The sequence below is a fragment of the Raphanus sativus genome, chromosome 5 (genome assembly GCF_000801105.2).
Source record: "Raphanus sativus cultivar WK10039 chromosome 5, ASM80110v3, whole genome shotgun sequence".
In the NCBI taxonomy this organism is placed as follows: domain Eukaryota; kingdom Viridiplantae; phylum Streptophyta; class Magnoliopsida; order Brassicales; family Brassicaceae; genus Raphanus; species Raphanus sativus.
Genome location: NC_079515.1, coordinates 24,623,266 through 24,650,501, shown reverse-complemented (window position 1 = coordinate 24,650,501; position 27,236 = coordinate 24,623,266). Strand labels below are relative to the sequence as shown.

Here is a 27,236-nt window from a genome sequence, read left to right as displayed (position 1 = left end):
TGTTATTCGGCCCGGATACCCTCTAACCCTAGAACGTCGGAAGAGAAGAAACGAGATTCGTCATTCCCCTTCTCACGGTGGCGAGGCGGTGACGTTTACGCTGCTTCTTCCCACAGCCTAAAACGTTATCGTCTTAACTCCCATTGATTCCTCTTCCACGATCTGTTTTCAAAGCTTTTTGGATCTGAGAGTTCAGTATAAATATATGTTAAAATTCTTCTCCTCGAACAGATCTTCTATTCGTTTCCTTTTTTTTTGAACTCTGAAAATGTTGTACTTTTGTGTAATTCGTTTCTTTTTTATAATAGATTTTTCAGATGTTTTTACTCTTTGTGTAGTGTTTTAGCAGAAGATAAATCTTTAAAAGGTGGATTCAGTTCCATGCGTGGTAGTTGTATTCTTACTGTGTTGTTGATTAGTTTATTTTACTCTTGGCTGGTGCTGGGAAGACGCTCTCGGCGAAAGCTATTGCCGGGGAAGCTGGTGTGCCTTTCTTCTCCGTCTCCGGATCTGAGTTTATTGAGATGTTTGTAGGTGTTGGTGCCTCGAGGGTCCGTGATCTTTTTTTTTTCAGAAGGCCAAGGAGAACGCGTCTTGCATTGTCTTTGTAGATGAGATTGATGTTGTTGGTAGGCAAAGAGGAACAGGAATTGGTGGAGGTAATGATGAAAGAGAGCAGACTTTGAATCAGCTGCTAACTGAGATGGATGGGTTTGAAGGTAACACTGGTATTATCATTGGTGCTGCAACCAATAGAGCAGACATCTTGACTCTGCTTTTGCTGAGGCCGGGACGGTTTGACCGACCAGTACTATCTGATTCATGCAACATTGATATTATATTATCTTTTAGTAAAAGCTGGTGCTAAGCTATGAGTTTGTGATGCAGGTAAGTGTTGATGTTCCAGACATCAAGGGGATAACAGATATTCTCAAGGTTCATGCTGGTATTAAGAAGTTTGAAAATGATGTCTCACTTGAAGTGATAGCGATGAGAACACCTGGATTTAGTGGAGCAGATCTTGCTAATCTGTTGAATGAGGCTACCATATTGGCTGGACGACGTGCCAAGACAGCGATATCATCGAAAGAGATTGATGACTCCGTTGACACTTTTTTAATGTGTACGTAAGTTTGTAGTAATCAGTGATTAACACTTTTATGCTTGGACGCTTCACGGAAAGATGCTTGGGTCAACTAGAGTGGTTACTCTTCTAGCGTTCAATCCAAAATAAATGTCCAATGTGAAAAGTCACTGCAGATGGTCGTTTTATGAATGAATAAAGTCATCCATTAAACATAGAAATCCAGTATATATGTTAGCTCTTTAACTTGGGATTGATAGGAAAGATGCTTGGGTCAACTAGAGTGGTTTTTCTTCTAGCGTTATTCTTCTGCTACCTCTGAACCGATTTTAACTTACTGATCTCATCAGTTTCATTGCAGGAACAGCAGCCAATGTGTTATTGAACACTTTTAATCTTTTATGCTTCGACGAAGACATCGTTTTCTAAAAATACAAATTCTGATTTTTTGAGACTCTTGACTCTGTTTTGATTTTAAATTTAGTTAACAGACAACTGTCTTATCTTAGAGTTTTGCATTTCCGGTTCTGATGGAACCATCATAGTAAAACTTACACATAAGCCCAATTATTGGTTACAAATACAGAGCCTCTAATATGTATTTACTATGTTTCAGTGGTTAAATATTTCCATGGAATATATCGTACTACTTTATTCACCCATAAAACAAAATAAATATATTCCAAATAAATCAACGCAACCGCTGCATGACATAACCTCATAAAATCTATAATCCAGTCAGCATAAATTATTCTAACATTATTAGTAACGCAAATAATTATTGTAAATGATATATTTTTTTTTTCTAAAACATTCAATAAAACTATATTTTCCATATGTTTTTGTAGTCATTTTGATTATGTTATCAATATTTATATTTCAACTACTAAATTTTAATCAGAAATATATCAGTTATCAGTTTATAATCAGTTTTAAAGTTCCAAATATAAAATATACGGAAAAAAAATTAAAACCCCTAAGATTATTTCTGACATTTTACTCTTACATTAAAATTATCAACTCATTGCCATGATACATCTTTTTCACCAAAAGTGCATCGTTAATCAGTTTATATCAAATTTAAGCTATCCAACATGTCGATATACAATATTTTAATGTTATTATTTTCGGTTTACATGACTAATAATTAACTGTCCTAATAAGAATTTTTCCACCTCTGTATTTTACTAATCTATATTTACAAATTCTTTCTTTCCTCGCAATTTTATTTATATTCATCCAATTCTAAAAAATTACAAAACAATGTAATACCACAACCAACTCTCAACTATAATTAGCGCATCAATTACCTAAAGGAAAATCATCTAATCTTCTAGATAGTATGGTTTATTTAGTCTTTACAAACAATAATGTCGACAAAATTTAACAACAAATCTATATTTTAGAATAATAATAGATAAGATTAAATATTATATCTAACTATTTAAATTATTTTCTAATTTACATCCCGCCCGTAGGGCGGGCCAATCCTAGTGTTCCATAATCATTTACCAAATGAACTCTAAAATAGCCTACAAGTTTTAGTGGTCTATCATGAAATCGAATTAAAATTCCGAAAAAAAAAATGAAATCGAATTAAAAGCCTGGTGGTGGGTATGTGACTAGTAACCAGAGAATAAAATACCGGAAAATTGATTCGCAGTTTGGTAGACACTTACGACCACAAAACACATGTTCTATAGTTGACAAAAAAAAAAAAAAAAACACATGTTCTATAATCAATTAGACCACAAAGTAGACTTGTCGAAAAAATCATACGCACAAAAACTCAAAAAGAAAGAAAAAAAAAACAAAGAGAGGCAGAGACGCCGCGAAGATGGCTTCGACTCCGAAGCTGACTACTACAATCTCATCTTCCCCATCCCTTCAAATTCTCTGCAGAAAACTCCCGATCTCAATCAGCAACCTACCACCATCTTCAACCTCTCGTTCCCTCCCTAAAACCTTATCCTATCTCTCCTCTCTCCGTCCCCGTCTCGCCTTAGTCTCAAACCACCGGTATTCACCTTCCCGCCGGTTCTCCGTCCGTTCCCAGAACGACAACGGAGCAGACTCGGACCGCCACTACGACTTCGATCTCTTCACTATCGGCGCCGGAAGCGGCGGCGTCCGCGCCTCCCGCTTCGCCACGAGCTACGGAGCTTCCGCCGCCGTCTGCGAGCTTCCTTTCTCCACCATCTCTTCCGATACTGCCGGAGGCGTCGGAGGAACGTAAGTCTACTGTCTCTCCCCCCTTGGATTGTTTTAATAACACAACTTCAGTGCGAAACGCACCAGTGTGATAGATGTGTCGGAACTCTATTAAAAAATTGTTTTTTTTTTAAATAGTAACTTAATAATGTTTCTGAGACACAGCACTATCATCTTGTCTCGGCAGAGCTACTTACTTACAAGCCTTATTAAACCTTCAAAGCTCAAGCTTTAGGCAGTGGCTTTGTGGAGAGATCTCATTCTAAGCTGTTAGATCATAAAGTCATCTCCTTTTTTTATCTGTTTGGTTTATATTCTACAGATGTGTGCTTAGAGGATGTGTACCAAAGAAGTTACTAGTGTACGCATCCAAATACACTCACGAGTTCGAAGACAGTCACGGCTTTGGTTGGAAGTACGACACCGAGCCTTCTCATGATTGGAGCACATTGATTGCCAACAAGAACGCCGAGCTGCAGCGTCTGACTGGTATTTACCAGAATATACTCAACAATGCTAATGTCAAGTTGATCGAAGGTCGTGGAAAGGTAGAGAGAGAGAGAGGCTCAACTCAAAGCGAATCAAAACGTCAGCATACTTCTGAGCTTTGATTTTGTGTCTTTTTGTTGTGTGTGTAGGTTATAGACCCACACACTGTTGATGTAGATGGGAAAATCTACACTTCGAGGAATATTCTGATTGCAGTTGGTGGGCGTCCCTTCATTCCCGACATTCCGGGAAGAGAGTTTGCTATTGATTCGGATGCAGCTCTTGATCTGCCTTCCAAGCCCGAGAAGATTGCAATCGTTGGTGGTGGCTACATTGCCCTGGAGTTTGCAGGCATCTTTAATGGGCTGAACAGTGAAGTTCATGTGTTTATAAGGCAAAAGAAGGTTCTGAGGGGGTTTGATGAAGACGTGAGTAGCTTCAGAATAACTCTGTCTGCTTGTTCGTTTATCTTCTAATTATATTTGTTTTTTTGTTTTTTCATAGGTTAGGGATTTTGTTGGAGAGCAGATGTCTTTAAGAGGCATTGAGTTCCACACAGAGGAATCCCCTGAAGCCATCATCAAAGCTGGTGATGGCTCGTTTTCTCTGAAGACCACCAAGGGAACTGTCGATGGGTTTTCGCATGTTATGTTTGCAACTGGTCGCAAGCCTAATACAAAGGTATAACATGATTTTTTTTTAATTTGATGGATGTTTATAAAATGAAAAACTGTTAGCAAAAGTTCATTACTTTTTATAAACTTTAAAGACAAAACTAAATACTTCAGCCCGTTCTTTATGATTTAAATTGTAAGCTACTACATTGATCATAGAGTATAATGTTGGTTGCTACAACAGAACTTAGGTTTGGAGAATGTTGGCGTAAAACTGGCGAAAAATGGAGCAATAGAGGTATAGCTCTAATGGTTACATATTGTGCAAAGTTCTCAATTTTATGTCTGGTTATATTAATGTGTATTTTGTGCTCCTTGTTTGCCAACTTTGTTTTGGTAAGGTTGATGAATATTCAAGGACATCTGTTCCTTCCATCTATGCTGTTGGGGACGTCACTGACCGTATCAATCTGACTCCAGTCGCCTTGATGGAGGGAATGGCATTGGCGAAAACCTTGTTCCAAAATGATCCAACAAAGCCTGATTATAGGTAACAACATATTACAATCTTGACCAGTGTTAAAAACTTTTTTAGTTTCTGGTGATCAGTGAGAACACTAAACAACTGTTCTCTTCTGTAGTCTGTTGTGGTCTCTGATGGCTTTTTAATCTTTTATGTGTTCTCTCTATTTCAACTAGAGCTGTCCCCTGCGCCGTTTTCTCCCAGCCACCTATTGGAACAGTTGGTCTAACCGAAGAGCAGGTAAAGCAGAATACTTTTGTGTAAAACATGGTCTATGGTGGTATTATATATACGTCACTGCTCATAAAATGTTAAAGAGACGTGTTTGCATTGCCAGGCCATAGAACAGTATGGAGACATCGATGTTTTCACATCAAACTTTAAGCCGTTAAAGGCGACGCTTTCAGGACTTCCAGACCGTGTGTTTATGAAGCTCATCGTCTGTGCAAATACCAATAAAGTTGTAGGCGTTCACATGTGTGGAGATGATTCACCCGAAATCATCCAGGTTTCACTATCAAACATTGTTCATCATTTTCCGATAAATAAACACGGAAACATATATATGATTTAAGATGATTTTCTTTTTTATTTCAATTTGGCAGGGATTTGGAGTTGCAGTAAAGGCTGGGTTAACTAAGGCTGATTTTGACGCTACAGTGGGTGTTCACCCCACAGCAGCTGAGGAGTTTGTTACTATGAGGACTCCAACCAGGAAAATCCGCAGAGACTCCTCTGAGGTTTGTTTTTGAACTAAAAAATAAAAAAAAAATCTTTTCCATCTAGTTTCACTGTTTTGCAACATGGATGAAAGATGCATATTCCCAATTTCATTTCAGGGAAAGGCAAGTCTTGAAGCTAAAACAGCTGTCTAGAGAAGGTTGCAAAGTAATTTGGATTTTACGACATTGGAGCTCCTTGTCAAGGTATACACAGTTTCCTCTCTGTATTCTTTCTGAACCTAGTAAAGACATGCAGTGCATTAGCTCATACCGTATTTAGACCAACTTGGTTGAGCAGTGCTTGTCCAGCTAATACCCTTCCATGTCTGCAGGAGAACATTATTCGTGAAGAAGAAGAAGCTTTTTTGGTCATCGAGTTCTCTAGCCAACGCTTTTAATTATTTATGTCGCGTGGAGATGTCATAACCATCGTTCATACTGTTTAATCTTTTAACCCACATGACCAAATTCTGATGAAAGGTTTTTAACTATATTTGGGCAGTGAATTTTACGAGAGTTCCAAAACTGAAGGTTTTCAATTCTTCTTCCCTTTTTTTTTCGTTGTAGTGTTTGCTGTATACGCTTCCAGTATCGCATGTTCGTGCTTGAATAAGTGAAACAGTTTCGTATGTCGAGTGATGATTAAAAATTTGAGTTCTTAGCCAACGTTTTTTTCTTACAAATATTGGAGATCTTTTAATCGCGTCATGCAACACTGTTTCATCGTTTAGCTCACACGATCAGTGCCCCTAGGAGAGTAGTTTATAACTATTTTGAAAGGTGATTTTGGTAAGCTCTAAAACCGATGACTTGGAGTTCTTGTGCATTGTAATGAGGGATTCCTCCTAACAGCTAACTAATCCTATCTGAATAAAATATACGATTTCAAGCCGTCTCTAAACTTGTGGGGTCTCGTTTCATCATATTTTTAATAAAAAATGTATAAAACCTTTTCTTTTTAATTAATTGTAATACAAATAAACAATTACAGTTATCTACAGATAAATATCTTGTTTACAAATTTGAAGTTAAATATCTAGACAAAATACAAACCTTATAAGATTAACATGTTGCTATATGTATTCGTAACTAAAAATAGTTAAAAATCACAATTAAAAATAGTCAAAAATCAACTAGGAATCCGATTTCTTACCGTAATAGAAAATTGTCCAAATAACATTGAACTAATGCAATCTAAACATATTTATTAGCATATCACGACACGACTGATACAACAAATCTTGTCTTTACTTTCACTAGAACTAGTAATTAATTCGTTTTTACAGACAGAATCTTCTCCTTATAACAAAAACAAATAAATAGTCAACTATTTGTACACAGTGGATCCAACCCAACGTCTACAAAAGGACATCGCGTCACGTGCCTTAACCCGAAGGGGGCAAATCCGTCACTTAACAACCATAGCCTTCACGCTCCCTTCCCTCTCTAGCTGAGCGGCTAAGTTAAAAAGTTTTTTATAAGTTTTAGCATTTTCTTTTGCTACTGTGTACTCGCGCGAAAACACCATTTCATCTCCCGCCGCACCCTTCCCTCCTTATTTTATCTCACTCATCTAAATCACACTCCAAGATCTCAATCTCTCTTCCTCTCTCTCACACACACAAAGATGCAGCCTCAGCCGCACATCCCTCCCGCAACCGCCAACGCAGCGATCTCAGCCGCGCTCAAATCCCAACGAGCGAGAAAAAACCGCGGGAGTTACAGCTGCGGGCGATGCGGCCAACCGAAGAAAGGCCACGTCTGCAATCTCCCCCCTCTCGACGTCCCCAGCACCCCGGCGGCTCCAGAGCCGGTGACCTCCGTCGCCGCCGCGGCTTCCTCCACCCGATCCACCGTCGTCTCCCTGTCCTCCGCGCCGCTGCGCCAGTCCTTCCCCAACCTCCGCCGCGCGCTGTCTTTCGACGATGACGCTGCGGACGCGCCCGATCCGACGGATCTGGACGATCTGGACGCGGAGATCGTCCAGCCGGGGAGGTTTCACGCGGCGGGGCTGTGGGAGGTGCTCAAGAGGCTGCCTCCGTCTGGGCTGATGATGGCGGCTAGGGTTTGTAGAGGGTGGAGAGAGACCGCGAGGAAGATGTGGAGAGCGGCGGAGGAGCTGAGGATTAGGGTTCCGAAGAGGGCTCAGATTGGTTACGTTGGATCGTTGCTGCAGAAGTGTCCTGGACTTGTTACGCTGACTCTTAGACTCGAGAGGTGATTGGATCTAACTTTAGATCTGACATATGGTTTTGCTAATTTGATAATTTGATTATTAATTTGTTAATATAATGAATAGTTAAGAAGCTCTTGATAAAATCATTAATGATCGAGACACAAAAAAGTTTTTAAGACATGAGTTTCTTATTGTTGTCTGCAGTGATTTTGACGCGACAACTCTGGCATGCATTGCTTTCTCTTGTCCCAATCTGGAGGTTTTGGAGATTTTAACTTGTGGTGCAGCTGTCAATAGGATTTCTGGGTAAGATCTTCACACTAAGTAGTGACGACATGAAAGTGACAAATCTGAGTAATTTCAATAAGAAAACAATGACAATCGAGTCTTTAAATGTTTTTTTTTTCGCTATGTGAAACTGTTTAGGCCATTTGATATTCACATGTTTTAATCGATAAAGACAGTTGTTTGCTCTTCTATGAATCTGTCTTTAGTTGTCTTATTTCTTATTTGTTATGCTACACTAGGACTGGGCTACTTAATCTTTATGCTGCGTTCAGAAAATGGAAACCGTATTCATGAGATTTTGGTGGTGTTTGATATAATTTCATTTGTATTAAGCAGTCATTTCGCATGTGATGCATCATAGACTTGCTTCTTAGAAAATTTATTGTTTTGATTTATTTATAGTAGTTGTTTGCTCTTCTCTGGATATGTTTTTAATTGTTCTTTTTTTGTTGTTGTTGTTGTGTTTATAGGGATGAGCTGGGTCGCTTTGTTTCTAATAAACGTGGACTTACAAGCCTTAAGATGGAAGGGTGTTCCAACTTGGGAGGATTTTCCCTTACTTCAACAAGCCTCTCTACTCTCTGGCTTGCAGATCTTCATTCTCTCTCGAAGATGGTAATTTGAATTTCCTTTTTTTTACCACTCGTCCAAAGTATTGGGAAGATGATTCGTATATCTCTAAACCGCAAAAATTCTCTGTTCTATGTTTTGTCAGATCTTCAACTGTCCAAATCTGATAGAAATATCACTTGCGTTTTCTCTCCAAGAAGACGATTCAACTGATCTCGTAACAATGGTTGATGGTTTGGGAAGGACTTGCACTAGATTGCAGAACATTCACATTGCCTCTATGAAGCTTTCACATACTGTTGTACTTGCTCTTACTGCTGTGAATTTCAGGTTTGTCTAATTTCTCTGTCTCCAGTCTTGGTTTTGTTTGTAAAAATCATGTTTTCGCTCTCGGGGACTCTTAGTCCAGTGTTCCATTGAGATAACAGTTGTTTCTTAAGATTAATGTCAGTTTCCGTATTCGTACAGGTGTTTGAGAATGCTGTCGCTAGTTCTTGGAATAGATATCACCGATGCGTCTGTAGATGCCATTTCCTCTAGTTACACAAACCTTGAGCTGCTTGATTTGAGTGGGTATGTTTTGTTCTTGCTCAATATATCATATCTATATCTCTAGTGGTTTCTTTGTGCTTGCTCACAGGAAGAGTGTATGTTTAAGGCATGTTTTTGTTTTGTTTGTTGGTTTTTAGTTCCAGCATTACTGATACTGGCCTCGGGATGATCTGCGATGTTTTACCTGATACACTCTCAAAATTACTTGTTGCTCTTTGTCCCAACATTACATCAAGTAAATTCTTGATCTTTGGTTTGCTATATATCTTAATTAGTGTGTTTATTCTTTGGTTTCTCATTTCTTCTACGATGAATATTCTTGCAGGTGGCATTCAGTTTGCTACTGCTCAACTGCCACTTCTTGAGCTGATGGACTGTGGCATGACTGTATCTGATCCCAATTCAGATAATCCGTCGACTCCACAAAAGACATCAGGCTACAATCAGAAGATGTTTATTAAACATAAACGGTTGAAGAAACTCAGTTTGTGGGGATGCTCCAGTTTGGATGTGAGATTCCTTATTAATGCCCTCGATAAAAGTTCTCTGTCAAATCCATCTTCTCATGGTTTTGATCTTTTGATGCAGGCTTTGTTCCTAAACTGCCCAGAGCTCAAAGACTTGAATTTGAACTCATGCAGCAATTTGCAACCTGAGAGTTTGGTGATCCAGTGTCCAAAGTTAGAATTTGTGTATGCATCAGAGTGTCAAAACCTATTAACAGTAGCTATCCGAAAACAGGTAATCCCTTGAACAAAGTTACAACTTTGATAGGGTTTGGTCTCGGTTTCAGACAAATTAAAATTGAATAGAACAATTTGCAGTTCACTCTGATGCAGTTTTAGGTTAGAAACATTTAAACAGTATGTGTATAAATAATTATTTGATTGGCTGCACTTGATCAAATTTAGCCTTTTTTTGTTTCAAATTTTTGGATTTTTGAATCATAAAAGTAGTAGAATTGTGTTTCAGACTTCGGTTTAAAACATTTTGGCTAGGATTATATTTGGTTTGGTTCGATTTAATTTAATGTCCACACCTAGATGTGTTCTGTTGTCATAGAATGAATTTCACATTCAAACTAAGGCCTCTTAATTAAAGCGTCTTCTTGTACTTGTTGGATAGGTTTCTGAGAACTCCGCAGCTGGTGAAAACCATATGCTTCGGAAACGCTTGGCTGATGGGTCGAAAAGGATTCAGGCTCTACCTTCGTTATATCAAGAGGTGACTATTTTTTTTTTTTTATAAAGAATTTGATAAAGGAAGTATGAAATAACATATGTAAGCTGAGAGAGTTTGTTGTTTGCAGACAAGAGAAGATGATGAGTATTATCCAGCGAAGAAGAAAAGGAAGATTGAGAGGGAAGTGTGTGCCATTATACATTAAATTAATAATACTATGTATTAATAATACTCTCTTGGACTCGTCGCATTTTTTCTTCTACCAGCTATATGTTACTGTGATTATGTTGGATTACGTCTGTTGTTGTTTCTCACCTATGAAGGTTACATGTTTTTATTTTTGGTCTTCCAATTAGCTTTGAATAAATTGTACAAGTAACATTTTGTATTGGATTTTGTTATTTAATACTATGTTAAAGAGAATTTTCTCTGTTCTATTGTTTTTGTGCATCTTTCGTCTGCGGAGAAATTCTTTCATTTTCAAGTTTTTTATTCTGCATTTTGTGTTACATTGTAATCATTTGCATAAACTAGTCTATTCCTATTCTGCACTATTATAGTCTACTCTTTAGGACTAGAATTCGTCTACCAATAACTAGAGTATAATTATACTTTTCTCTTGATCTAAAATAGACTAATACGAGTCTTAGTATTCTTAATTCAGAATGTAACGTGACGGCGGGTGAGGAAGTGAACAACAACTCGTGGCAGGTAGATTTCACCAACCTCTTTCCATAAATCCCAACGTGTAATCGCTGCGACTGCGTTTTTATATAATAACAACACTCTCTTCTTTCCTCCCTTCCTTCCTCAAAGCCCAATCAGTCGTATCCATTTATCTTTTCTAAAAAACAATATGGCGATTGCTTTCAAATCCGGCGTCTGCTTCCTCAACTCCCCAAAACCCCAAATCGGAATCCGCCACTCTTCTCCCGACTCCTCCCTCTCTTTCAAGAGATTAACTCCCATCGCCGCCCTCTCCACCTCTTCTCCCACCCTCGGTCTCGCCGATACGTTCACCCAGCTCAAAAAACAGGGCAAAGTAAGACACTTTTTTTTCCTGTCTGAAATTGATTAGCATATTGTATAACCGTCTGTAATATATAAATGTGTGTGAAGGTAGCATTCATACCGTACATCACAGCTGGTGACCCAGATCTCGCTACTACTGCTGAAGCATTGAAAGTTCTTGACGCTTGTGGTTCCGACATTATCGAACTGGGTGTTCCTTACTCCGACCCTTTAGCCGATGGACCTGTTATTCAGGTTACTACAACAAAAACCCATCAAATAAAAATGCAACCTTTATGCTGTTACTGTATTTGATCGTTTGGCTCTATTCAATTTTAGGCTGCGGCGACAAGGTCTTTGGAGAAAGGAACCAACCTTGATAACATACTTGACATGTTGGATAAGGTGAAGTTTTTAGTTTCTGAAGCAAAGATTCATCCGAAGTTCTTTGTATGTGTTTCTGATTGTGTATGTGTGTGTTCTTGTTTGTTGGACCTGGTTGTGCAGGTTCTTCCAGAGTTATCGTGTCCAGTTTCGCTGTTTACTTATTACAACCCGATTCTCAAACGTGGGTTGGGGAAGTTCATGTCCAGTATAAGAGATGTTGGTGTACAGGGGCTTGTGGTTCCTGATGTTCCTCTTGAGGAAACTGAGTTGCTGAGAGAAGGAGCACTTAGCAACGGCATTGAACTGGTAATCAATCATATGCTTTGATCTATTCATGTTTTGAAATTTCAAGATTGTCAGTCTTGCCAATAGCAGCATGTCACAAGATATCAGTGAAAATTCCGATTTATGTCTATATAAATCTAATTTATTTTCTTAGCTAAGCTGATAGAAATAGTAGAAGCATTGTTCTTAGCAGAGGCACTGAAACTGTACATGTTTTTTTTGGCTGGTTAGTAACGTAATGTTCATTCATGTTTTTGTAATCAAGGTCCTACTCACGACACCAACCACACCAACAGAGAGGATGAAGCGAATTGTTGAAGCATCAGAAGGGTTTATTTACCTTGTAAGAATCCCTCTAGGTGTATCTCTCTTTCTCCAGGATATTGAAATGTGTTTCTTTGTAACTGAAAATGTATTGGGTTTGACAGGTGAGCTCAATAGGAGTGACCGGTGCACGTTCATCTGTCAGCGGAAAGGTTGAGTCGCTCTTGAAGGATATCAAAGAGGTACAATAACACATTTGTTAACTGTTTCTTCATTATATTGAAATGATGTTAAAGTGTTTGGCCGTTTGTAATTCAATGCAGGCAACAGACAAGCCAGTGGCGGTTGGTTTTGGAATATCAAAGCCTGAGCATGTGAAACAGGTCCTACACCTTAAAAAAAAGATTCCTAAGGTCTCTTAAGTTGGCATTCATGTTTGTTGTTTTGACAAACTGGTTTGTTTAATTGTGTGTAACAGATAGCTGGTTGGGGAGCTGATGGAGTGATCGTAGGAAGTGCAATGGTGAGGCTTTTGGGAGATGCCAAGTCACCAACTGAAGGGCTCAAGGAGCTTGAGCGTCTCACAAAGTCTCTCAAATCTGCTCTTCTTTGAAAACACAAAGAAAAAAATAACATTTGCAGACCGCTTCATTGATTGTGTTTTATTTTACTTCAGTAATGTATGAAAATGATGTTCCAAACTGTTGAGACATTTCAAGTATAATGATAATTAAAAACTTTCGGTTTGATTTCAAAATAATGTCAAAATATAGGGACCAACATACAAATGTTTTTGAATGTGAACGATAAAAAACAGTTTCCTAGGTTTAACTTCCCTAAATTCAAAAATTCAAAATACACAGAGAGAGAGAGAGAGAGAGAGAGAGAGAGAGAGAGAGAGAGAGAGAGAGAGAGAGAGATGAGAGGAGGAGCCGCCGGGAAGAGAAAACCGACAGGAGGTTTCGCTGGAGCACCATCACCTTCTCTAGATTACCAGCGTCAACTCTTCAAGTCAAGAGACTCCGACGCCAGTTTCGCCAGCAGCCATCAGTCATCCATCGGTATAAGCACCAATAACAGATCTCACCAATCCGATACGATCCGCTCCATCAACGCCTTCCTCGCATCTCACGGCTCACCGATCTCGCTCCGCGCCCACCCCGTCCCTCCCGCCAAAGACATCTCCGAAACCCTAGTCTTCACCCTCTCCACCGTCGATTTCCACTGCGACGACGCGCGCAGGTGGGACGAGGACCTCGTCTTCTTCCTCAGATCGCTCAACTGCCCCTTCAAGCTCACCAAATCCACCCTCCGCGCTCCGAACTCGCCTCACAACTGGCCTAACGTCCTCGCCGCGATCGAGTGGCTGGTTCAGTACGCTCGTTTCCGTCACCACTTGTCGTCGGATCATCCAACATCGGACCTGGATGCTAACTCCATGTCCACGTTCGGGATCAGAAGCTACTGTTACTTCATCCGCGGGGAAGACGATCTGGTTAACGATCTCGATTCGGAGTTCTTGGGGAAGCTCGAAGCGGAGAAGGCTAGCATCGCCGAGACGATCTCTGGCTCTGAGAAGATCGCTGGCGAATTGGAGGCGAGGCTCGATGCGATGAGGAGAGGTCCCTCGAGGAAAGAGGCGTTGGAGAAAGCTAAGGCTGATTTGGAGAAAGACGTGAACAAGTTTCGGACGATGGTTGTGGAGCGCGGCGAGAGGAATCGAGGGATGGAGAAGGTGGTGGAGGAGAAGGAGAAGGTGGTGGCGGCTAAGGAAGAAGAGAGGGGAAGGATTTTGGAGGAGAATGAGGAGGTGAAGAAGAGAGTTGAGGTTCAGTGTTTTAATGTGAGGGACGTTGAGAGGATGAAGAGAGAGTTGCGAGCTGTGGAGAGAGATGTTGAGGGAGGTGAGGTTGGGAGAGATGGTTGGGAGCAGAGAGTTTGGGAGGTTAATTCGAGGATTGGGAATCAGTTTCATCAGATTCAGAGGCTTGCTGTTGATTGTAACCAAGCTCTGAGGAGGTTGAAGGTTGATGTTCAGTTCGCTGTGAGCGAGAGTGGGAAGGTACCTGAAGAGGTGATGGGTGTGGAGTATAAAGTTCTGGTGAAGCCAGCTCTGTGTTCGTTGTATGATGGTATCAAAGAAGGGTCGACGAAGAAGGCGGAGGAGCTTGTTTACTTACAGCAACAGGTGTCTGAAATGGAGTCGAAGATCGAGTCAAGAAAGAGTCTTTTGAGGTCGAATCAGTTGCAGATCAACGAAGCTGAAGAAAAGATGAAGCTAGCGAAGAAGGAAACTCAGGACTTGGCTTCAAACTGCGACTTGGAGGCGAAAACAATGGCGGGGAGTGTGAAAACGGAGGAGACGAATCTGGAGGCTGTGGAGAAAGAAGCTGCGGAGATGTTGAAAGGTTCGGAGGTTAGAGTGGAAGAAGCAGTTAAGCAGAGTGAAGAGGAGGTCCAAGCTGTTGCCGGTCAACTCTTTGCGCTTATCGATTCGATATCGAAACATAAAGAGTATATGGATTCGAAGATCTTAGAGGTGAAAGCTGGTGTTGCTGATACCGCCAGTGCTGTTTCAGAGATATATAAAGGGAGCCTTAAAACCACCTTGGTGGTTAAGTAGCTTAGCTAGAGATTAAATGAGACACATGGAAAACGTGGTTGCTTTGAGTATTAGCGTTTACAATGGTATGTATTTGTTATAATCCTCGTGATGTTCAGAAATCTTCAGATTATGTATTATAAATTTATGATTTATCATCCGACACCCGAAACATCTGAACTCATATCCTATTTGAGTAAAAGTGAATCAGATAGAGATCATGTTTCTGGTCAGATTTGTATTCGGATTCAAGTATTTTTGTCAGCCCTACAAGAAACTTTTATCTTTTTTGGTCAGTGTGGGATAGGCCCTGGCCATATAATCCGAAAGCTGGATCCGAACCAAATTTAAAAAAACTGATGTTCAGCAAAACCTGCATGTTCCTATGTTTTCACTTTTCAGAATTAGAAAACAAACCAAAACCAGATGGAAAACTGAATAGGTATTTAAATATCTAAAATACAATTTATATACTTATAAATAATAATTAAGTTTTAAGATTATCAAATATTTTCTAAATAATATTTATAAATCAAACTACCTAAAAACAAAAGAATTGAAGTATATAAATCCAAAATATTAAAATTTATTCGAATATATATGATATATAATATAAAAACTAATATGTGATTTTTAACCAAAATTATCTGAAAAACCAGAAATGAAAATGAATTTTATCAGATGTTATCCATTTTTTAATATTATTATCTAAACTGAACAGAGAACTGAAATAACCAAACCAAAATAAATTTCATAAATAACTGATGGTTCATGTATCTTTGGAACCAAAAAATCAAAAATCAAAAACTTAAACAAGAACCATTCGATTTTAGTAAATGCAAACAACGTTGGTTTAAAGGATACTTTTAAGCTAAAAGATGAAGCAGCCGTATCATTGTTGTTTTTAATAAAAAGGAGGAAGCAGCGGAATGATTGTTCACATGAAGCATCCCCATTTGAGGATTTTACAAAGAAGAATAAAAAAAAGTTGAAAAGCGTCCAATTAGACGCAGTGACGCGTTAAACCATCCTCTAATCTAAAATGGCGTCTCCACGTAAGACAACACACCAAAGAGAGAGAAAAAGACAAAAAAAAAACAAAATAAAAAAAGAGAGAGAGAAAGCAATCTGAAGAAGGCGATTGGGTAAGCGATGCACATCGTCTTCTCTGTCGATGATTTGACCGACTCCTTCTGGCCACCTCCCCCTCCCGAACCCTCACCGTCGCAGCAGCAGAACATGCCGCCCGACGGGATGACTCGAAGTCAATCGGAGTGGGCGTTCCAGAGACTTCTCCGGGAGATGTCAGCCTCCGACGAAAGCCCCACCACGATCAGCGTCAGGTCGCCTCCTCCGCCTGTTCACTCCGAGCAGTCTCTTTCCACCGTCGACGAAACCGCCGACGTCGTCGAAATACAGAAGCCTCCGCCGCCTCGGAATCCGGCGGTTGATGATCGGAACCGTGCGCGATCTTCTTCTGATCCGTTGGTTTCTGATTGCGTTGATCCTAATCAGTTCCGTGCGATTCTCCAGAGCAAGCTCGAGATCGCCTGCGCTGCTGTTGCGCGTCGTGTACGTCTGTCTTTAGATCCGTCTCTTTGATTTGTTTTGATTGATTGATTTGATGTTTGATTTTGATTGATAGATTTGTTTTTTTTTTATCTAACGCAGGTGGGAGCTGTGAAGCCGGAAGATTCGAGTGCCTCAGGTGTGAATCAAAAGCTATCTCCTCCTCCAGTGGGATCTCAAGCTCAAGGTTATCATTATTGTTTTTTGGTTCTTGCTTGGCCTTCTCTATATATGTTTATTTGACGCCCATGTTTAAGATAAATTAGTAAGTTAAAAACATTTCATGAGTTTTGTTTAGAAGTTAGAACATGGTATATAACTCAATACTTTGAGAGAATGTGATGATCTAAGCATTTACTATACGCATGTTTTGGCTATTATAAGTTTCCAATTTAAGCAGTTTAGATGAGAATCATCCTTTTTGCAGTATCTACTTACGTTCCTTTGCTTATGGTGTATACTCTCTGGGTGAAATGTTTTTTAATTATTAGATAGTGTGGATAATGGGGTTTTTTTTTTTACTATTCTAGGTTCTGTTGTTGTGGCACAAACCTCACCTGGTGCTTCATCTGTTAGATCTGTTCCCTCAACAAGCGTTAAAAAGAAACCTGATGTTGTTGTTCCAGCAAGGCAAACCACCAGTATTTCTTCACGAGATGATTCTGATGACGATGATCTTGATGGAGACACAGAAACTGCTGATAATGGAGATCCTACTGACGTTAAGCGTGCTAGGAGGTCAGTTCTATCTAGAATCCTTCTGAATTTCGAGGTTAATATATTTAGATAATACTTTACACTTGGAAACCTTATGGGGAAATGGTTTGAGTTTAGAAGGGGAATGTTTTATCTTGTTCTTAGTAACATCTTTTTCTACATCTGAAAGTGAAGAAATGGTCACTCAGACCAATTCCGACTCTGTTTATATCTTTCATGTTGGGGGGGTTTTCTAAATCGGTATTTGGTAACTGGTTAGGATGCTCTCAAACCGAGAATCTGCTAGGCGCTCCAGGAGAAGAAAGCAAGAACAAATGAATGAATTTGATACACAGGTTGCTCTTTGTCTTGTGATTGTTTGCTCATATTCCCTATTCAACAGGCTTCCATTGATTTTAGGAAAAAGTTTCCATGTTTTGTAGGTGAACCAATTAAGGACTGAGCATTCAACTTTGCTTGGTCGTCTTACTGACATGAATCAGAAGTATGATGCAGCTGCTGTCGACAACAGAATTCTCAGAGCTGACATCGAAACTCTGAGAACAAAGGTACATACTGTTACGAGCCATGAGTGTTTCAAAAAATCTTACAACACCCAAGAATATGATTCTGTCTCTAATGTTTTAACTAAGTTTATTGCATTGTTGCAATCTTGTGCAGGTTAAGATGGCAGAAGAAACAGTGAAAAGAGTGACAGGAGTGAACCCTCTGCAGTGGGCAGGACCAAACATGGGCATGCCAGTGAACAACACACCGAGAATCCCAAGTACTACTGGTGCCGGTTTAGCACCAAACCAGAGAGTAGAGGTGAACCGTGAAGGCACGCCGAATCTGTATGAACCCATGCCCCATTGGAACCACAAGCATTAACTACAAGATTCGAGTAATTTGGTTTTGTGATTTTTGAGGTAACTCTTTATCTTGCTTCTTTGTTTCTGTGTTATTTACTGTGCGACTCCACGATTATGCTATGTATAAGTGTAAGGGTAACACTGTACCCATTTATATATATATTTGGAAATAATTGGAAGAATGTTAACTTTAACTACCTGCTTGGGTAATAATAAGCTGTAAGTTTCTAACGCAACCGACGTTGAAAATGTCTTAACACAAAAACAGAGTTGTACACATTTACATCAGCGTAAACCAAACCAAAACAAAACAAAAATGGCAGTGGCAGAGGGCGACAGGTTACCTAACCAGGATAAGTGTGACATCACAGAGAGAGCGAGAAAGTGAATGGATGCACCGAACGAGAAAATATAAAAAAACTTGGCGTTGGTCTATCTAAGACTTATTCAACCATACTCAAAAGGGTCTTCTAAATTATATCAATATACCCCTAAAAATATTCATATGCAAAAGTCTACATCATAAACGATCAAACAATGCTAATAGGTAGAATATACTTTGTACTTGGGGTAAATATCTCAGTTCCAACGAGTATCAACATCTTTTTTATCATCCTTCTGTTGAGATTTAGCACCAGACTGGAGAGCTGCTGGTAATTAAACGCGTAAGAGCAGAAAAGAAAGGTAAGAAAATAAAGGAAGCCTTGTTACCTGGTTGCACATTTGTAATAATAAATGGTGTCCGGAGGGTTGTAAGTTCTACAGTTGTTGAACATCTGTCTCGCATCAGCGACAAACATATCAAGCGTGACGTAGTACTCTTCTGAATTCTGATTCTACTCTCTTCGTAATTGTCTTCGTATCTGTCTTCACACCATGTTGGTTAAACCCAAGTTAACATAATACAGAGTATAATGCTTCAAGGGATAGTAAAAGCACAAAACAAAACGAATGAAGTGACATGATAATTTAGTGTACTCTTTACCAACGGGATCTTTAATGATGTCATAGCAATCAGGGACATCGATAGCATCAACTGGCTCTTTGAAAGGCCAAGCATCAGCATGGTCTTGCATTGTCTGTTGCAATTACTTCAGCTTGTCAAACAAAATGTCACAGAGTCACTGCCATAACATATAATATGATGCAGTGACGAAAGCATTATAAGCGAAGAAAATTTAATCATCCCCTACACTATATTTGAGAAGTGATTTTGCCACATGTCTTTTCGACAATTATTTTCACAAAATAATATGACATGGCTACTAAAATTGATGACATGTCTTATAAATTAATATGACATGAAAAATAATATTTAATGTTGATTTATATTTTTGGTAAACTTTTTAAAATATGGTAATAACTCATATATTACATTTATTGTCGATTTATATTTTTGGACATTTTTAAAATATGGTAATAACTCATAAATCATCATTAAAATAAATATATTCAATTATGGCATTTCAAATTTCGAAATATCATTTAAATTAAAAATATTTCAAAAATATATACATATTTTTAGAAAATTATAAAAATTAAATCATAAAATCAAACTAAATCATAAAATCAAATTAAATCGTAAAATCATTAGTTTCTTATATATATCTACATATTTTATAAATATTGTTTAATTTTATTTTTTTGAAAATTATGAAATTTTACATATTTATTTAATATATTTAATTAAAAATAAACATATAGAAAAATCTACCTAAGATTATAATTTTAAATATATACATGCACATTCTTAAATATAATTCAAAATAAAAAAAAATTATTTTTATCTTAATTTTAATGTTCAGTTAAATCAAATTTATATTAAAATATTGATAAGAAAAAAAATTTATAATATTAATAAAACATTATCTGTTAAAAAATATTTTAAATTTTTTTTACTGCACATGGTGCAGGAAAATACCTAGTAACCTTTAAAAGCACGCAAATAAGTGCGTTCAATTGCTTTTGCTCTGTCACACTATCAATAGAACCATTGAATAATTTGTAACGAGTGAGTGTGCCCCCACTGATCCGGGGTACAACCTATTAGCGATATTATATCTCACATCGGGAATTCTAAGGGACATTAACTAATATATAAAGGGTTAGGGCCAATCCACTAATCACCAATTGGTTTTAAGTTGGAAACCCATAACAAACCCGAATCTGTCATGGTATCAGAGCCCAGATCCTAAAATACCCTAAACCCCTAATTAATATTAACTCTACCCGATCGGGTTTATAGGTCGTAATTAACTCGCTCGACGAGTATAACTATATTAAAGTTCCGAGATTTCTGGCCGATAAGAGCCATCATCTCGAGAAAGGGTATTAGGGATATTATATTCCACATCGGGAATTCTAAGGAACATTAACTAATATATAAAAGGTTAGGACCAATCCACTAATCACCAATTGGTTTTAAGTTGGAAGTCCATAACAAACCCGAATCTATTACCACCTGCGTGCCCTGTTATAGTTTTACATAACTCATGTATTAGCAATTGTTGAACTATAATTACTTAGCGTGAAGAAAAAGTATTACAGGTTGAAACCTTTGCAATTATTTCAACACCAATTTAAGATAGCGATGAATGTAACTACTTACTCTTTAGTGGTGTTTTTACGCTGTGTATAGAAATCTCCATTGACTAAGATAGCATAACTTAAAATCAGTTGCAAAAAAAAAAAAAAGATAGCATAAACTGAATCGAGCCCTGATGTTTGTTTTGCTTCTGTTCTTTAGTCTTAGCAGAATTATCCATAACGTTAGAGCTAAATAACGTCAGAGCTGAATAGCGAGCATATAGAAAGTGAAACAAAAGCTTCATAATCTGTAGAACTTTGAAGGCTCAAGAAAACATTACCTAAACTACGCGGCCCCGCTACTCTGGCGAATTGTCTGTCGTTACTAGCTTAGCAGCAGATTCATCCTTGGAGATGGAGGTGGTGATTACAGGTGGTCTAGCATCATTTCCGCCGTCGAAGAGGGAGTCCGAGAGCTGCGAGAACGATTGGCGCCGTTGAGGTGAGAGTCCATTGAAGCGAGATCCAATTCGAATATTCGGATATCAAAGGTTAATGGTGGAGAATTGTAAAGATATGGTGATAGGCAGAGATGTGTACTATGATGTAGGAGATACTGAGTAGTATGATGAATGGTGGTGGTGAAATGTGAACATATAGGAGGAAGAGATTTATACTCAACTTTTACATATAGTGAATCGTATTGTAAACATGATATAGTGGTGTAACGGCATCCTCAACCTGAACGCAGGTTTCTGATAAGCAATCAACTATATATGATTGATTAACAAGGAAGAACAATATTGAATCCACCAAACTGGTGAAAACGATCCTTCAGAATCAAGAACAAGCTCTTGAAACTGCCTCTTGAAGAGATGAACTCAACAAGCCTATTGATCAGATTCTAAACAATCGATAAGCAACAAGAAAGGTAAAGCCTCCTATTTATACTTCCAATCGATCTTTTGCTCTCTAACTGCCATCTCACTTCCTTTCTCTCTGTTCAGTTTGCCAGCTCAGCACTAACAACGTCTTCACTTACCAGCTCATCATCATGGTATGCACAACGTATCAGTTTCTTAGATGAATATCTAGACTTTCTAAACAGTAAAAAATGAATGTGTCAGAAAAAGGTGGAGAGAAGGAAAGGAATGGTCCTCTGCCTAGGACCTCAACCACAAAAAAGACATACATACTCTCTGCATGGCTGTTGTTCTATAATTGACTTAGATTTTCTGGTGCTTTAAATTTTATTTATTAATTAAGTTGTAATAAAATTATAGTACCGGTGGTATACACACCGTTAAGAATGCTCTAGAGACTTTATTTAGAACAGAAGTGAATAAACATTCCAACAAAAAAAAATTGAGAGCAAAACTCGGTTAAGGTAAATAATGTTTAAATTTTTTTATATTGATTGTGTGAATACATAATTTATAATACATAAAATTTATCCGTATTAGTACAAAAGCAATAAAATTTGATTTATAGAAAAAATTATATACTGAAAATGTTTTCCATTTACGAAAACTTTCTTATATATTTTTCTGTTAGGTCCAACTAATGTATTCTTTACACACTAAAATTTAATTCATTTCCAGTATCAACAAATGCTACTTTAACAAAAAATCTCTTGAAAATTCTTCATCTCATCTATTTTTCTGAGGAACATCCTTTGCTTTATAGAATTGGGCAAGGGCAACGTCATGGAGTCAATCCAAACAATGCTTTAATTTTTTAGTTGTAGCAGATTTGATCAACATGTTAGCTGTTTTCTGATGTATGCATTTTTTTCCAATATTTTTTTTTCAAAAACTGCTACCTCCAAATTTAGAACTCAATTTTTGGCAATGGGAGTGTTATTTTCCAAAGAATGTATTCCTAGTGGTACGCCATGCGTGTATGGTTCATACGCAGCAGCAAATCATGTTGCCATAAGTGCCCAGACCGTAAATGAAATGGGCCGAAGGCCCCATCCTAGATAAAATCTCTCATTGTGATTTTCCTTCTCTCTCCCAATCTTTAATTACGTTAGTTTGTTTTTCTTGTTTTCGTGTGTGTTGTAAGAAATGGGGTTATGGGTTTAAATAGAAAACCTTTCCTCTAGATCCAGCTTTACACTTTTTTTTTCCTGTTTATTTTGTTCTACATCCAACAAAATCGTGTATGCATGTCTAAATGATGCTACTATGAGACGTGCATGAACGTTAAGAGAACGTCAACGATCCACTTTCCATTCATAAATCATAAGTTCAAAAATAATTTTGTATATCATATGGATGCATCATTTTGTTTATTGAGCCAGTATGTTTATTTTATGCTTTTTACAACTCATTTATTCTATACTTTAGCTTACTTTTGAGAGATTCAGCGCACTTTATTAAGAATTATCAATTTATCATTGGTTTTGTGTGATTGATGATAAGTACCCGCTTGCATCCCAGGTTCGTATCTCATTCGATATGCACATGAATGTGTTTGATCATCTTTAAATAGCTTGCGTCGTATGAAAACTCGAAGTTCTATGAAGCCGATCAGTTTTAATTTCGGATTAAGAAGACTTCGAGTTTTTTTCAAAAAAAAAAAAAAGAAGACTTCGAGTTACGTAAAATAATGTTAGTGGATAAAATGCTGAGCATAAACATCTTGGTTGATATCCAAAAGGTACGAGGGAGTTCATACGATGGACCTAAAACAATGAACTAATTAAATCATGCATCCATGTTGCTGTACAAAGCTCTTCGTGGACTTGTCATTAAAAATATGGAAAGCGGCTAGTTGACATTCTCCAAACGTTCTTGCACGTCTCATACTAGCAACGTGTAGACATGCCTCCACGATTTAGTTGGATGGAGTCCAAATTAAACAAATTTCAGAGCTGGATTTAGACAAACACTTTGCTATATAAACTCATTAGCCCATCCTTGCAACACAAACCAAAACAAGAAAAACAATTACCAACCTAAGCGTTGGTAGAGAAAAAAGAAAATCGCAATGAGATCTTCCTCCAGGATGGGGCCTTCAGCCCATCTCACTTTCGCTCTAGGCGTTATCATCATGGCAACAATGGTTGCTGCATATGAACCATACAGCTTGCCACCACTCCCTTCATATTCGCCATCTCCGAAAGTAGAATACAACACTCCTCCGCTACCATATATCCACAGTTCTTCACCACCTCCATCAGTATACTATTCTCCATCACCAAAGGTCGATTACAAATCACCTCCTCCACCGTATGTATACAGTTCCCCACCACCGCCATACTATTCCCCATCACCTAAAATTGACTACAAATCTTCCCCACCACCATATGTTTACAGTTCTCCACCACCACCACCATATTACTCACCATCTCCCAAAGTCGAGTACAAGTCTCCCCCACCACCATATGTATACAGTTCTCCACCACCACCTCCATACTACTCTCCATCGCCAAAGGTAGAGTACAGTTCTCCACCACCACCATATGTCTACAGTTCTCCACCACCACCTCCATATTATTCACCATCTCCTAAAGTCGAATACAAGTCTCCCCCACCACCATATGTATACAGTTCTCCACCACCACCTCCATACTACTCTCCATCGCCAAAGGTAGAGTACAAGTCTCCACCACCACCATATGTATACAGTTCCCCACCACCACCATACTACTCACCATCTCCTAAGGTTGAATACAAGTCTCCTCCACCACCATATGTTTACAGCTCCCCACCACCACCACCATACTACTCACCATCTCCTAAAGTCGAGTACAAGTCTCCTCCACCACCATATGTTTACAGCTCTCCACCACCACCATACTACTCACCATCTCCTAAGGTTGAATACAAGTCTCCTCCATCACCATATGTTTACAGCTCCCCACCACCACCACCATACTACTCACCATCTCCTAAAGTTGAGTACAAGTCTCCTCCACCACCATATGTTTACAGCTCTCCACCACCACCATACTACTCACCTTCCCCTAAGGTGTACTACAAGTCTCCTCCACCACCATATGTCTACAACTCTCCACCACCACCATACTACTCACCTTCTCCTAAGGTGTATTACAAGTCTCCTCCACCACCATATGTCTACAACTCTCCACCACCACCATACTACTCACCTTCCCCTAAAGTGTACTACAAGTCTCCTCCACCACCATATGTTTACAACTCTCCACCTCCACCACCATACTACTCTCCATCCCCTAAAGTAGACTACAAGTCTCCTCCACCTCCATATGTTTACAGCTCTCCACCACCACCATACTACTCACCTTCCCCTAAGGTGTACTACAAGTCTCCTCCACCACCATATGTGTACAACTCTCCACCCCCACCATACTACTCACCTTCCCCTAAAGTTTACTACAAGTCTCCTCCTCCACCATATGTCTACAGCTCGCCACCACCACCATACTATTCCCCATCTCCTAAGGTTGTATACAAGTCTCCCCCTCCACCATATGTTTACAGCTCACCACCACCACCATATTATTCACCTTCACCTAAGGTACACTACAAGTATCCTCCCCCACCGTATGTTTACAGTTCTCCACCGCCACCATACTATTCACCATCCCCTAAAGTTCTTTACAAATCTCCACCACACCCGCATGTATGTGTCTGCCCACCACCTCCTCCATGTTATGCTCCTTCACCAAAAGTAATATACAAGTCTCCTCCACCACCATATGTCTACAACTCTCCACCACCACCATATTACTCACCTTCCCCTAAAGTGTACTACAAGTCTCCTCCACCACCATATGTTTACAACTCTCCACCTCCACCACCATACTACTCTCCATCCTCTAAAGTAGACTACAAGTCTCCTCCACCTCCATATGTTTACAGCTCTCCACCACCACCATACTACTCACCTTCCCCTAAGGTGTACTACAAGTCTCCTCCACCACCATATGTCTACAACTCTCCACCACCACCATACTACTCACCTTCCCCTAAGGTGTATTACAAGTCTCCTCCACCACCATATGTCTACAACTCTCCACCTCCACCACCATACTACTCTCCATCCCCTAAAGTAGACTACAAATCTCCTCCACCTCCATATGTTTACAGCTCTCCACCACCACCATACTACTCACCTTCCCCTGAAGTGTATTACAAGTCTCCTCCACCACCATATGTCTACAACTCTCCACCACCACCATACTACTCACCTTCCCCTAAGGTTTACTACAAATCTCCTCCACCACCATATGTCTACAACTCTCCACCCCCACCACCTTACTATTCTCCATCCCCTAAAGTAGACTACAAGTCTCCTCCACCTCCATATGTTTACAATTCTCCACCACCACCTTATTATTCTCCTTCTCCAAAAGTTGAATACAAATCTCCACCACCACCGGCTACATATTACTGAAAACCAGTAAATGTGACCTTTAAATGAGCAACTGAATGTTATTTGATTTTATATTTCATTTCCTTTCTTGTTATAACATGTATGCAATCAATTTCGATTTTCTTGGGAATGTCTTAATAATTTGGATACAAGTCCTTCATATGGTTTTGTGTGTTTTCTCATATTAAATTTCTGCAAAGATTGTGTGTGGTCTATTTGCAGTCCTTTGCAAACTGCGGTTATGTATTGCTTATTCTTGACATGGTATTTTTAAACAACTATGTAATTTTCGTAACATGATTTTTTTTATCTACATACCTAAATTGAAAAAATTGTTTGAAATTTGTTGTAGTCTACATACCTAAATTGAAAATTTGCAATTGCATACCTAAATTGCAAAGATTGTTTAAAATCTATTGTAGTCTTGTTCGGAAACATGATTATGATTATGCGACAAAGCCTAGCGCCAGAAAACTAACAATACATTGCTTCTTGGCTTCAAGCTCCCGAAGTTGTGAATGCAGAGATACGGTGGATCTTTAAATGATCCACCATTATGTTTTGAGATACAATAATGACAAATGTAAATGGGAAACGTAAGCTTGTGGTAAGAGGTTGTTGACTCCATATATACAGTAATTAGACAATGACGGATGTATTTATATACACTACATTATTAAGAAGCAGATAAATGGGAAGGAAAGAAGAACCATCAAGGTCCCTTTTGTGCTAAGGATGCTGACAAGCTGTGAGTGTTCTTTATCTACATAGTGAACTTTTCAGAGCTTTGGAAAGAAACATGGTATAATGTGCAAAACCAAACAGGTACCTTGAGTTCCACTTCATAATTATCAAAAGGCTGATGAGACCTATTTGTTTCAGACTATATGTAGGAGATGTACTTAATTAATTGTTTCAAATCAATCAGCACTTTCAAGTTATTATTATTAAAATGACATTATGTTGTTATTCACATATTTTCAAAAAAAAAACAATTATTATAAGTTTTTATTTGATAAATTATGTAAATCTAATGTTAGTGAAATATTTTAAATTGTGAATTAGTGTCTATTTGATATTACAGTGTTTTAATGTAGTTTTCAGTTAAAAAGTGATAATTGTGGTGTCTTACAAGATTTTGAAATTGTATAATTAACTAAAATCACAGAAAATTTTCAAATTCAACTAAAATCATTTAAAAAGTCACTGAAAATAAATCAATTTAAACTTTTAAATTCTGGATTGAATA

General features: G+C 38.5%; 6 protein-coding genes and 1 long non-coding RNA gene across 8 annotated transcripts; 6 read left to right on the top strand and 1 right to left on the bottom strand.

Annotated features, from left to right (window-relative positions):
• Positions 1 to 2,851: 2,851 nt before the first annotated feature.
• Positions 2,852 to 6,272, top strand: LOC108863218 (glutathione reductase, chloroplastic). The gene is made up of 11 exons (XM_018637569.2): positions 2,852 to 3,316; positions 3,618 to 3,843; positions 3,934 to 4,212; positions 4,289 to 4,465; positions 4,643 to 4,696; positions 4,800 to 4,948; positions 5,098 to 5,161; positions 5,259 to 5,429; positions 5,527 to 5,661; positions 5,761 to 5,847; positions 5,976 to 6,272. The coding sequence occupies exons 1-10, from the start codon at positions 2,922 to 2,924 to the stop codon at positions 5,794 to 5,796; spliced, it is 1,686 nt and encodes a 561-aa protein (XP_018493071.2). The 5' UTR covers positions 2,852 to 2,921; the 3' UTR covers positions 5,797 to 5,847; positions 5,976 to 6,272.
• An 831-nt stretch (positions 6,273 to 7,103) lies between these two features.
• Positions 7,104 to 10,848, top strand: LOC108862360 (F-box/LRR-repeat protein 17). The gene is made up of 10 exons (XM_018636461.2): positions 7,104 to 7,860; positions 8,024 to 8,125; positions 8,578 to 8,722; positions 8,823 to 9,007; positions 9,146 to 9,250; positions 9,367 to 9,464; positions 9,555 to 9,739; positions 9,818 to 9,970; positions 10,355 to 10,453; positions 10,539 to 10,848. The coding sequence occupies exons 1-10, from the start codon at positions 7,271 to 7,273 to the stop codon at positions 10,614 to 10,616; spliced, it is 1,740 nt and encodes a 579-aa protein (XP_018491963.1). The 5' UTR covers positions 7,104 to 7,270; the 3' UTR covers positions 10,617 to 10,848.
• Positions 10,849 to 11,184: 336 nt separating this feature from the next.
• On the top strand, positions 11,185 to 13,107 carry LOC108862362 (tryptophan synthase alpha chain, chloroplastic). The gene is made up of 8 exons (XM_018636464.2): positions 11,185 to 11,453; positions 11,531 to 11,677; positions 11,762 to 11,827; positions 11,930 to 12,115; positions 12,360 to 12,437; positions 12,523 to 12,600; positions 12,682 to 12,741; positions 12,837 to 13,107. Exons 1-8 carry the CDS (start codon positions 11,268 to 11,270, stop codon positions 12,969 to 12,971), a joined length of 936 nt encoding a protein of 311 aa, XP_018491966.1. The 5' UTR covers positions 11,185 to 11,267; the 3' UTR covers positions 12,972 to 13,107.
• Positions 13,108 to 13,145: 38 nt separating this feature from the next.
• Positions 13,146 to 15,118, top strand: LOC108862361 (kinetochore protein NDC80 homolog). The gene has a single exon (XM_057010602.1). The coding sequence runs from the start codon at positions 13,146 to 13,148 to the stop codon at positions 14,979 to 14,981; it is 1,836 nt and encodes a 611-aa protein (XP_056866582.1). The 3' UTR covers positions 14,982 to 15,118.
• Positions 15,119 to 16,010: 892 nt separating this feature from the next.
• Positions 16,011 to 18,291, top strand: LOC108805210 (basic leucine zipper 25). Of its 2 annotated transcripts, none has more exons than XR_008934453.1 (6): positions 16,011 to 16,532; positions 16,632 to 16,716; positions 17,060 to 17,267; positions 17,506 to 17,581; positions 17,653 to 17,794; positions 17,907 to 18,046. XR_008934453.1 is itself a non-coding variant. In XM_018577191.2 (6 exons), the coding sequence occupies exons 1-6, from the start codon at positions 16,113 to 16,115 to the stop codon at positions 18,114 to 18,116; spliced, it is 1,125 nt and encodes a 374-aa protein (XP_018432693.1). In that variant the 5' UTR covers positions 16,013 to 16,112; the 3' UTR covers positions 18,117 to 18,291. The 2 variants fall into 2 exon arrangements, 1 of the variants encoding a protein (XP_018432693.1); XM_018577191.2 differs by having other exon boundaries at positions 16,013 to 16,532; positions 17,669 to 17,794; positions 17,907 to 18,291.
• Positions 18,292 to 18,431: 140 nt separating this feature from the next.
• Positions 18,432 to 21,541, bottom strand: LOC130495179 (uncharacterized). Its single transcript, XR_008934454.1, has 3 exons — positions 20,965 to 21,541; positions 19,083 to 19,176; positions 18,432 to 18,964 (listed from the first exon to the last, which is right to left on the bottom strand). It is a non-coding gene; the product is annotated as an uncharacterized LOC130495179 (long non-coding RNA).
• A 2,031-nt stretch (positions 21,542 to 23,572) lies between these two features.
• Positions 23,573 to 26,296, top strand: LOC130512348 (extensin-2-like). Its single transcript, XM_057010229.1, has one exon. It carries the CDS (start codon positions 23,618 to 23,620, stop codon positions 26,006 to 26,008), a length of 2,391 nt encoding a protein of 796 aa, XP_056866209.1. The 5' UTR covers positions 23,573 to 23,617; the 3' UTR covers positions 26,009 to 26,296.
• Positions 26,297 to 27,236: the final 940 nt, after the last annotated feature.